Genomic DNA, 11,675 nt, shown 5'->3' with positions numbered 1-11,675 from the left:
TATAGCAGAGTATTAAACTTTTTCTTACTTCTGACAAATTAGTTTCTAAAGACAAAAAATACTAATTAGATTTTTTACGATAGCAAATGGTGAATAATGTATGTTTTTTCGTTATTTTATTATGTAAAACTAAACGATACTGTTTTTATGTATCATTACGAACAATGATGTGTTTGTTTATAAAACACTGTTAATGAAATAACAATTTTTGAAGTAAAATTTTTTCTGTTTCATTAAAATTTGTGATAAATAAAAAGTAATTGACAATAATTATTTAAAAAGTTAAAAGACAGATAATGTTTTAATGTCGAAAATATCATTATTTTTATGTTCAAATGCCAGCAACTAGGAATGTCAACGGGGCAGGGCAGGGTGGGGGTGGGTGATGTCTCTCTACTCTCCATCCCCGTCCCCAGATTTGCTCTTGTTCTTGTTCCCGTTTTTTGACGTGGGGGAATATTACTCCCCATTCTCATTCTTCACAGGGCCTCATTTTTCGCAGGGACCATATTCCTCATAATTCTAACTAATTATTAATTTCTATATGAATAGAGCTGTAAATATTCATCCTATACAAAGTTAGCAAAATTTTATACAAAAAGTTTAAATGACAAGATGATAACTTCTTTTAAAATGACGTAGTGGGGGATGCAATGGTGAGCCAGAGGACAGAGCAGTAGACGAGGTGGGAGACGTGACAACAGAGAGAAAAATAGACACGATGACATATTTACATAAAGGGACGCCGCAAATAGAGAACATGATGCAGTGAGGGTGATGACACCGTGAGGTGTGACGATGCGGTGAGAAGGGAGAGTGGTGAGGAAGTGGCTGCAGAGAGGTTGGATGGAGTATGGACAGCGTTAGGGATCTCTGAATTGAAAAAAGGGTTATGCAAATGAGGATTAGGAGTTTTGAGCTTCTATATATGTGAAATGACTAAAACACATATATGAGAAATAAACTATTAAGGACAATTCAGTAAATTTATGAATTTTGGGGATTAGCGGGGATCCCCGCTCGGGTCCCCGCACTTGTCTCGCAGGAATTTTGTCTCCCATCTCCCATCTCCGCAAAAAAAATTTCTCACAGTCGAATTCTCATTCGGAGTAGTCCTCGCAGGGATCCCCGCGTCTCGAAAAATTTTACCATCTCTACCACGACCGAAGGAATAATTCTATTTCGTTTTGAAAATCAATCAATACAAGGTCATTATGTATTTATTATTTGGTATTATAAAAGACATAATATATTTTTTGTTTTTAAGAGACTAAGGCTGGGTTTGGTCAAGCTTTTTCAGGAGGTGCTTGTGCTTTTAAAAAGCACAAGCACGTCATTTTGCGTTTGGTAAATTAAAAAGCTCAAGTGCTTGTGCTTGCGGCTTTTAAAAGTTAGGGGTGCTTTTGAAAGCACCTAGGAGGGAGCTTTTCAAAGCTGGCTTATGCTTACCAAATTTTTTTCATTTTCCCGCACATATTTCCCGCTATTATATTGCCATTAAAATCTTCATATATTTCTAACTTCTCTTCCTAACCTTCATAAAATCTAACACAATCTTCATATATTTTTTATTTTTCAACCTAATCTTCACAAATTTCAACACAAATACATCTCTATCACATATTAGGTATGAACTTCTATCTATTTATATTATTTTTTTTGCGTTAATTTTGTATTTTTTCAGTAGATCTATTATGTTTGTTTGTTTTTTTCTGTTCTTTGAAACGGGAAGAGGTTGATGAAAACCAATCATAAAATTTTTTTTGCATGAGCATTAGTCCAAATTATAATAACAACATGTATATACATATGTAAATATAGATATATAATCATAAGAGTAATTATAGTAATTTAGGTAATTTAGATTATAGTAATTTAGGTAATTTAATATTTTTAGTAACGATGTTTAAGATAAAATAAATTTTTATGATACTTATATAAAATTTTAAAGTTAAAAAATAGAAGAATTTATTTATTATATTTATGTTTATTATGAATTTTTTATTTTAACATTATTTTATTTTAAAATATTATATAAAATTTTAAAGAATTTGAAAAAAAATTATTTTTTTGTTATAAACATGTTTATTATAATTTTTTCAACTTTTAAAAGCTGTTTTACCAAACACAATTATGGTGCTTGTACTTATTAAAAGCCATTTTTAATTTGATTTTACCAAACGTAAGTGCTGCAGCTTTTAAAAAGCTGTCTTTTAAAAGACAGCTTTCATAAGCTACTTTTAAAAAGCAAAAGCTTTACCAAACTAAGCCTAAGGCTTGGTTTGGTAAAACTTTTCGAAGAAGTGCTTGTGCTTTTTAAAAGCTCAAGCTCCTCATTTTGTGTTTGGTAAATAAAAAAGATCATGTGCTTGTGTTTGCAGCTTTTAAAAGATCGGAGTACTTTTGAAAGCACCTAAGATAGAGCTTTTTAAAGTTGGCTTGTGCTTTTAAAAATTTAAAAGTCTAATATAACCTCATATGTTAACTAATTTTCAAATTTAATGCTTGCATTTATGTCTATTATAGTATTTTTAAATTTTAAAAACTATTTTACCAAATGCAATTGTTGTTGCTTGTGATTATTAAGAGCAATTTTTAATTTGATTTACCAAACATAAATGTTACAACTTTTAAAAAGTCATCTTTTAAAAGTTAGCTTTTATAAGCTACTTTTGAAAAGTAAAAGCTTTACCAAACTAAGCCTAAGACTTGGTTTGGTAAAGTTTTTTGAAGAGGTGCTTGTGCTTTTTAAAAGCTCAAGCTCTTTATTTTGTGTTTGGTAAATAAAAAAGACCACGTGTTTGTACTTGCGGCTTTTAAAAGATTGTGTTTGATAAATCAAAAAGACCATGTGCTTATACTTGCGGCTTTTAAAAGATTGGGATATTTTTGAAAGCACATGAGATAGAGCTTTTCAAAGTTGGCCTGTGCTTTTCAAAATTTAAAAGTGTAATATAACCTTATATGTTAACTAATTTTCAAATTTAATACTTACATTTATGTCTATTATAGTATTTTTAAATTTTAAAAACTATTTTACCAAACGCAATTAATGTTGCTTGTGTTTATTAAAAGTTATTTTTGATTTGATTTATCAAACATAAATGCTACAACTTTTAAAAAACTATCTTTTAAAAATTAACTTTTACAACTATTTTTAAAAAGTAAAAATTTTACCAACTTAACCCTAATTAGTCAAAGTTAAAATTTTGAGAAACCAAATTGTTATTTTATTTTATTTTATATGAATGATCTTGATTTATAAGAATAATTTATTATTTCGGTAGCTCAGTCAAAATTCAAATTTTTTTGAATTGTGTGTTATGTAAATAGAGACAGTCAAAACCCACATTTTATCTTTTGTTTTGCGGGGGAAACATTTTTCAACGTTAATTAAAACAATGAACGAATGCGTTCATTCATTATACATATAGTGAGAGACTCGGTAAGGGGTTCGGTCTTCCCTTTCTCCTTTTTCTTGTCAAAGAAGAAGTGAAGAGAAAATAAATAAATAAATAAAAATCTTTTCATCTTCTGAGCAATGGCACCTAGCAAGCGTAAGGCTGAGCAACCACCAGTGGAGGCGACGGGGAGGGTAACTCGGTCGTCGGCGAAACTCGCCGCCGCTGGATTGAAAACCGCACCTGTTGTAGAGGTGCCGGAGAAGAAGAAGGAGACGAAGAAGCCGAAGGGGAAGAAGCAGAAGAAGGAGGAAGTAGTAGCCGAAGTTAATGGTGGTGCTCCTGTTACTGATAAAGGGACTGTTGTAGAACCTTCTAGAAAGACAATCGTTATTGAGCATTGGTATTATTTCTTTTCCCTCTTTTGCCCTTGTGTTTTTGTTTGAGGCATGAACTAACTTCTTTTCATTGAGATTAGGTTGAAAATAAGGGTTTTAAGTTTTTTTTTTTCCACAAAGGTAATTTTTTTGCCCTTAGGGTATCTTTGTGAGTTGAAGTTTTGTGCGGAAAGGAAGGGAGGGAAATGCTTGAAGAGTAAAGTGTTTATTTAAAATTTCAAGCTCTTTTTTTATCTTTCCAAAATTTCAATGCACAAACACACCTTGAACAATGTTATTATCTTGAAGAGAGTACCAATTACTTTGAGGAGAAGTGAAGAAAGGGAAAGCCTTTCAAGTTTCAAGGGTTTGACTTGAACTTTGAGGGTATGTTTGTGAGTTATTAATGTTCTTAAGGAGAAAGGAAAGGAAGGGAATGACTTGAAGAGTAAAAGTTGGAGTCCATTTTACTCTTTCCCTCCCTTTTGAGCCAAAATCCTGATCAACAAACATGCCCTCGAGTTTCCTAGTAAGATTGTGTTCTTGATATTCAAGTTCTATGATTTTGTGATAACTTGTATGTTCGGATGGGTTTATATTGGTCGAATGAAATGGAAGGAACTGAAGTTATATATTTACTAAGTTAGAAGATTAATAATGGAGTTAGACATTTTTTTCCCCTGCAAGAGTTAAGTCTACAGAAAATTGATGAAATATGAAATAATCAGTTTTATAAGATATATAAAAAGCTAGTTCCTTGTCACCCCCTCTTATATCTGAATCATGTTCTATTTCCTTCAAATTTTAAACTCTTTAATTTAAGGAAATTAGTTTTTGTGCCATATATTTATTTTAACTGCTTTTTTTTTCTTTGATATAGCAAGCAATGCAACTCATTCAAGACAAGAGCAAATTTGGTGAAAGAAGGTTTGGAGAAGAGATCTTCTGGAATCACTGTGATACTGAACCCTGAAAAGGTATCTAGAGAGAAATGGTGATTGCATTATTGTTTCATGAAGCTTAGGAAGTTTTATAAACCATTTATCATCATGAGATCTATATTTTATATGGAAATGAAGTATTATCTGTCGTTGTTTTTTAATAAAAGAGGACAGTACCTTATTAGTATACGAAGGTCATTGCCTGACTTGCCTTGAAATGTTTCATGATTCAAATTGAGTTAGTAAACTTATTCTTCATTGTGCATACACACTTTAGGATCATTTTAAAACTTCTAGTGGAAATCATTGAGTTTTAGTCTTTCACAAGATTTTGTTGATTTGTTTTGTATTCCAACTCGGATAAATTATTGCGGTCTCTTGACTCCTCTGGGGTGTTTGTTAGAAAATCTCATTTTCAGTTCTTATGTTTCTTTGAGTCTAACAACCAAATTATATGTTGGTACATCTATTTGATGGTATGACTCTCTCTTCGATGCTTAACCAAATTAATACAAATGACCTGTTGCAGATCTGAAGTCCAAATTAGGCTATTTACTAATTTTGTGTTAAAGTAAAGTATTATTTTTGTCCCCAACGTTTATGATAGGTTCCGAAATTGTTCCTAACATCTAAGTCGTTCTATTTAAGTCCTAATTTTCAAAATTGTCTCAATGTTGTCTTGCTATTAGTGATCTATTAACAGAGTTGATGGTAGGACAACACTTAAAACTAGTTCTGATTTGGTAATTCTTCTAAGAGTAATGTATAGTTTTTGTCTCCAACATTTTCGTTCTATATAGGTTCTTAACTTTTCAAAATTGTTTCAATGTTGTCCTACAGTCAATTCTGTTAACAGATCACTAACGGCATGGCAACATCGAGACGATTTTAAAACGTTAGGAACTTAAATAGGACGATTTAAACGTTAGAGATAACTTTAGGACTTACCCTATAGATATCCTTAACTTGTTCTTTGGCTGACCTTTTATGGATCATTTTGGTATTGTTGGTGAGTGTTGGGTGTGCATTCCTATTTGGCAAGTTTTGCTAGGAAAAAAAAGGAAGATGCCTCGGGGTAATGTGCTATTTATGAGTTGGTGTATTTGGTTGGAGTGTAATCTCTCACATTTAATATGAATTTTTTAGATATTGGCCCTCTTGACACTGCTTTTTTTTAACCCTCTCTCATTACACTCGAAAAGAGGGCTATTGGTCCAACTCTGATGCTTTTTTTGATTGTTATGCACAGCCAAGACGAGGTTGCTTTGAGATACGGGAAGAAGGGGGCAAGAAGTTCATTAGCCTCTTGGTAATTTCTTAACCTTGAATAATTGCAAGTTATCATGTTAAATTGTTACACTTTTCACTCCAAAATATGCCATTTTCAAATTTGATACATTTGTAACTCAATGTATGTAGATACAACTCACTTCCAAATACTAAATTTTGAAAGTGGCATATTTTGGAATTGAATAACTAATAACGATCAAACAAATTTCCATTTGAATGAAAAGTGTTCGTATAGCATGATTCAATATCAATTGTTTACCGAATATCACTTGTACATGGCATGGTGGAATCTGAGGCTGTCGCCATATGGGTAACGTTGTGTTGTGGAAATAATGGCCGCAATAATGGCAACGTCATGGCAGTCCACAACGTGAATGGTGGTGTTGGGTGGAATTTCTTTTAGCATTTGAGGGTTTTTTGTCATTTAGAAAACCCTAAAATCTAACGTTAGTAACGCTTTATTTGATTTATACCATGAAACATAGACACGATATTTGTGTGCGTGTGTGTATTGTTTTGGCAAAACTAATTAAACACGGCACACAAATATTCAAAAAGACTAACACCCACCATCACTACCTCCACAATCTCATCTCAAATCACCATTCTCGATCACTCTTATTCAATCATGTTCAATTAAAACAAAACAACAATGATTATCAATACAAAATGCAATTTGTTTAATTAGATAATAAACAACAATAACAAGATGTTTGAGAGAAAGATATGGGGAGTAATGCGGTCACAGCAGAGGAAAAGGGCAACTGGAGGAGATCAGATCTGGCAGTGGTGGGTAGTGGAGACAACTAAAATGTAGCAGATCCAAGCGTGACCCAGATGCCATGTAACCCGCGTGATTAAGACAGAGCAGATCTTGATGTGCTGAACATGTAGGAGGAAGAGTCGGTAGAGAGAATAAGGAAGAGGGCAACTAGAGTAGGCGGGAAAATGCAGAGGAACATGAAGACAAAGGCAACGAGGAGGATGATCAAGTCAGAAGAGGGGGGAATGATGCAGATTGCTAAGAGAGGCAAGGTGGGAAGAGGGAGGAGGGGAGGTTGACAGGCTGTGACTAGTGGTAGGGAGGGAGGAGGAGAAAAGATGTGGATTAGGGTTGAAAGTTAAAGGGTAAAATTGGAAATGGGAAAAGATAAGGGTAAAAGTGTAAAAAAAAGTCCATGTTCATCTCTAAAATTTGTATTTCAACTTAAAAGAGAGATACTAATATGTGCATTTGTGTCTTATCAAATAAATAGTAAATGCATTTGGTAACAATAGACACAAAGACATAACAACATATAGACGTAAACATACACAAATTTTGTGTTTGGTAACAATATACACAACAATACACTATATTCATATCAAAATATCAAATTTACCTTCATCAATAACATCACTACCACCACCATCATCAACATCTACAACCATCGTCACTACCACGATTAGATTCATTATCATCATCATCATCTATTATTAACAAAAAATCTTGATAAATTTCTTGACAATAACCATTTATGTATCTCAAAAAACAAAATGACCGAGGCAAAGGTAGTAATCATAGTAATAATCCACCAAAATTTAAAAAAAAAAATAGAGAATGAGAAAGATTGGGGTGACGGCAATAGAAGGTTAGAGAAAGGCAATGGTGGCTGAGTTGCTTGAAGGCGATGACAGTTGCAAATTGGAGGAAGGCAAGTAGGCACTTGGATGTGAGTGTTCCTATGTCGCGAGGGGAGCTGTGAGTTGCTGGGCCGTGAGAGGTGGACAACGACCGCTTTGCAACGACGCCACAAATTGCTATCTTGTGAGGGTTGGATGGCGGCGGTGCTGTGATTTTGTTGTTTTGTGAGAGATGCATGGCAACTGTTGCAGTGGTGGGCGACAGATCTAGATGAGTCGCAAAGAATGGCGGTAGCGGCGGTGGCAGAGGAAGGAGTGATGGAGGGAAGAGGGGAGTGGAAAAAGAAGATGGAGGAGGGAAGAGGGAAGAGGGAGGGAGAGAGAGGAAGAAACACTATTAGAGTTTTGGGTTAAAATTGAAATTTAAAAATTATTCAAGGATTAAAAGAAAAAAAAAAGTGTCTTGTGTTTATGTCTTAGTGTCTCAGATTAAAGGTGGTACACAAATTTGATGTATTTATGTCCATCTGTGCCCTTTTGTGTCCATCAAATTTGTGTTTCACCAAACTAACCGGAAGACGTGTGTTAATCATGTACATGGGCAGGGTGGGGGCGGGGGAAGCCTTCCTGCTCCCCATCCCCGCCCTCAGATTTGCTCCCCATCCCCGTACCCATTTCCCACCGTGGGGGAATATTGTTCCCCATCCCCATTTTCCACGGGGCTCCATTCCCTGCGGGGACCCCATTCCCTATCTACATAATAGTTCTAATTAATTATTAATTTCCATATGAATAGAGCTGCAAGTATCTATCTTATACAAAAACTGCAAGATTTTATACAAAAAGTCTAAATGACACGATAGTGACTTCTTTCGAAATGACACAAGAGGGGGGACGTAACGACGAGCCAAAGGACAAATCAGTGGATGAGGTGGGAGACGTGGCAACAGAGAGGAGAATGAATACGACGACAGAATTACAAAAAGGAACGCCGCAAATAGAAATTACAACGCGGTAAGGGTGATGACACAGTGAGGTGTGACGATGCGATGAGAAGGGTGGCTGCAGAGAGGTTGGATGGAGTATGGACAGCATTAGGGATCTCTGAATTGAAGAAGGGTTATGCAAATAAAGATTAGGAGTTTTGAGTTTCTATATATGTGTGTGTGAGAGAAATGACTAAAAAACATATGCGAGAAATAAACTATTAAGGATAATTTAAGAAATTTATAAATTTCAGGGAATAGCGGGGACAGGGCGGGGATCCCCGCTCGGGTCCCCGCGCATGCTTCGGGGGAATTTTGTCCCCCATCTCCATCCCCGCAGAAAAAATTCTCCACAATCGGATCTCCATTCGGGGCAGTTCCCGCAGGAATTCCGCTTCTCGAAAAATTTTGACATCCCTATGGACAACAACCAAACGTTGCCAATGTCTGTGTCTTCATTGTTTTGATACAGTAAACACAACCTTAGGAATTATTTGGTCAGTGTCGATGTCCAATTGAGAAATGGACATAGTATCACGCATTTACTATTTATTTGATAAGACAAATTTTTAATGGACTCAGTGACATAAAAATGCACACATTAGTATCTCTCCTTTTAAGTTGAAACAGATTTTAGACATGGACATGGATTTTTTTGACACTTTTGCCCTTATATTTTCTTATTTCCAATTTTACCCTTTAACATTCAACCCAAATCCACCTCTTTTCTCCTCCTTCCTTCCTTCCTCTCACCCTTGTCTACTCCTCCTTGCCCTCACCCAAATTTGCCACCTCTCCTCCTCGTCCCTCCCTACTACTCGTCATAGCCCGTCAACCTCCCCTCCTCTCTCTTCCCACCATCCATCTCGTAGCAATCTACATCATGGCCCCTCTTCCAACTTGATCGTCCTTCCCGTCGCCTTTGTCTTCATGTTCCTCTACATTTTTTTTCCTACTCTAGTCGCTCTCTTCCTTATTCCCTCTACCAACTCTCCCTCCTCTACTAGAATCCGTCTGTCACACGGGTTACACGGCATTTGTGTCACGCTTGGATATGCTTCGTTTTAGTTGTCTTCACTACCCACCACTGCCAGATCTCCTCCAATTGCCCTTTACCTTATTAGTGTCTTGACAATCAAACGGACTACAAGTATTCATGTGCATGTGTCTGTGCATAAATGCTCCGTTTGGTAACAATAGACACAATGCAGTGGACAGAGACACAAAGATATAGATATAAACATACACATGTTTGGTAACAATATACACAAGACACCAAATTTACATTCATATCAAAATACTAAATTTATCCTCCATCCGTAACACCACTATCACCACCATCATCTACAACTATCATCACTACCACTATCAAATTCATCATCATCATCATCATCTATAGTTAACAAAAAAAATCTTGATAAATTTCTTAAAAAAAATGACAGAGAGGGAAAGGCAGTAATCATAATAACAATCAACCAAAATAAAAAAAAAATCGAAAGAATGAGAGATGGGGTGACAGCAATAGAAGGATAGAGGAATGCAATGGCGGCTGTGAGTTGTTGGAAGGCGATGGTAGTTGTGAAACGGAGGAAGGTGAGTAGGCAAGGGGCTATGAGTGTTCCTATGTCGCCAGGGGTGGGCCTTGCGAAATGTTGGGTCGTAAAATGTTGGGTCGTAAAGGGTGGACGACGACAGCGTTGTGAGTTGTTGGGCCGCTAGGGGTGCACGGCGACGACTCTACGATGGCGTTGTGACGGTTGCAGTGGTGGGTGATAGAGACGAATGGCAAAAACTGGCGGCATCAGCAGTGGTAGAGGGGGGAGTGATGGAGGGAAGAGGGGAGTGGTAGAAGAAGATGGAGGAGGGAAGGGGGAGGGGGAGAGAGAGAGAGGAAGAAACATTATTAGAATTTAGAGTTAAAATTGAAATTTAAAAATTATTCAAGGACAAAAAGGAAAAAAAAATTAGTGTCTTGTGTCTATGTCTTTGTGTTTCAACTTAAATGTGGTACAAAATTTTATATATTTGTGTCCATATGTATCTTCCCGTGTTCATCAAATTTGTGTCTCATCAAACTAACAAGAGGATGTGCGTTGGCAACCAAATGCTATATGCACATAGATACAGATGCACATGAATACTTGTAGTCTGTTTGATTGTTAAGACACTAATAAGGAAATATGAACACATTTGTCATCAAATACTAATTTTATCTCTAACGAGGAAGTTGTTGGTGATCAAAGTGATGACAGTACAAAGTCAAATTTCAAAACTTTTGAAGGGACAGAATTGTATTAAAAATGTGTCTCATCTAATAGCTGTGTCCTACTATCTAACAAAACGTTAAATAAATTTATTTTGTGTATCGTGTGTCAGCGAGACCTTCTGAAATGTGCGTCTTATTAAACAAATGTCATGTCAAGTATCTGTATTCTAGCTTTCTGGCAATACCCTAAATACATCTCTGCAGCATTGCTATTGCTGGCGGTTGGCCTCGTCGTCCTCCACTCCAAGTGGTTTTCCTTTTCCAACTTTTCCCTACCCCTGTTTCGGTGACTCTGTTCTGTTCCCCTTGTTATATACAGAACATTAGTTTCGTTTCCCCTGTTGGTAGCCACCATCCGGAATGAAAAATGATATGATATCGGTATCATTCACTGCATATTTGTTGTTTGCCAATTAAAAGAGACCCCAAATTCTTTTTATTTGTCCAGTTGAACCAATGCATATTTGATTTGTTAACCATGCTTTTGTTTCAGGACATGAAACGTCCGTTTAAACCAATGAAGGATCTTGACATGGAGAAAGTTATCTCTGACATTGCTGAGGAGATATCAAACACCTGACGCTAGATAGGTATTATTCTTAATGGTTGAAAACTGTCTATAGTTTGTAGTTAACTAGCTGCTTTTGTGGTTATTTTGAGATGACCAAACTTGGAGTCTCATAATTTGGTGTCAACTAACTGAATTACATTGAGGTTTCATTGACTGTATTTTGGTCATATTACAATATATCTTGTCAGTAGTATTTAGTATACTTCATTATTTGTGCTAA

At 35.8% G+C, this 11,675-nt stretch overlaps 1 protein-coding gene across 1 annotated transcript; it reads left to right on the top strand.

Moving 5' to 3' along the window:
* Nucleotides 1-3,263: 3,263 nt before the first annotated feature.
* Nucleotides 3,264-11,675, top strand: LOC112755635 (uncharacterized). Its single transcript, XM_025803851.2, has 4 exons — nt 3,264-3,804; nt 4,659-4,755; nt 5,969-6,028; nt 11,378-11,675. The coding sequence occupies exons 1-4, from the start codon at nt 3,542-3,544 to the stop codon at nt 11,462-11,464; spliced, it is 507 nt and encodes a 168-aa protein (XP_025659636.1). The 5' UTR covers nt 3,264-3,541; the 3' UTR covers nt 11,465-11,675.

This window comes from Arachis hypogaea, chromosome 6 (genome assembly GCF_003086295.3).
Source record: "Arachis hypogaea cultivar Tifrunner chromosome 6, arahy.Tifrunner.gnm2.J5K5, whole genome shotgun sequence".
Lineage (NCBI taxonomy): Eukaryota > Viridiplantae > Streptophyta > Magnoliopsida > Fabales > Fabaceae > Arachis > Arachis hypogaea.
Note: the sequence above shows the minus strand (reverse complement) of the source record. Positions and strands in the feature narration are given on the sequence as shown.

Coding starts and splice junctions, on each gene's coding strand:
- LOC112755635 (XM_025803851.2), top strand. CDS start 3,542: ATGGCACCTAGCAAGCGTAAGGCTGAGCAACCACCAGTGGAGGCGACG. Junction 3,805..4,658: donor ACAATCGTTATTGAGCATTG/GTATTATTTCTT, acceptor TCTTTGATATAG/CAAGCAATGCAACTCATTCA. Junction 6,029..11,377: donor AGAAGTTCATTAGCCTCTTG/GTAATTTCTTAA, acceptor CTTTTGTTTCAG/GACATGAAACGTCCGTTTAA.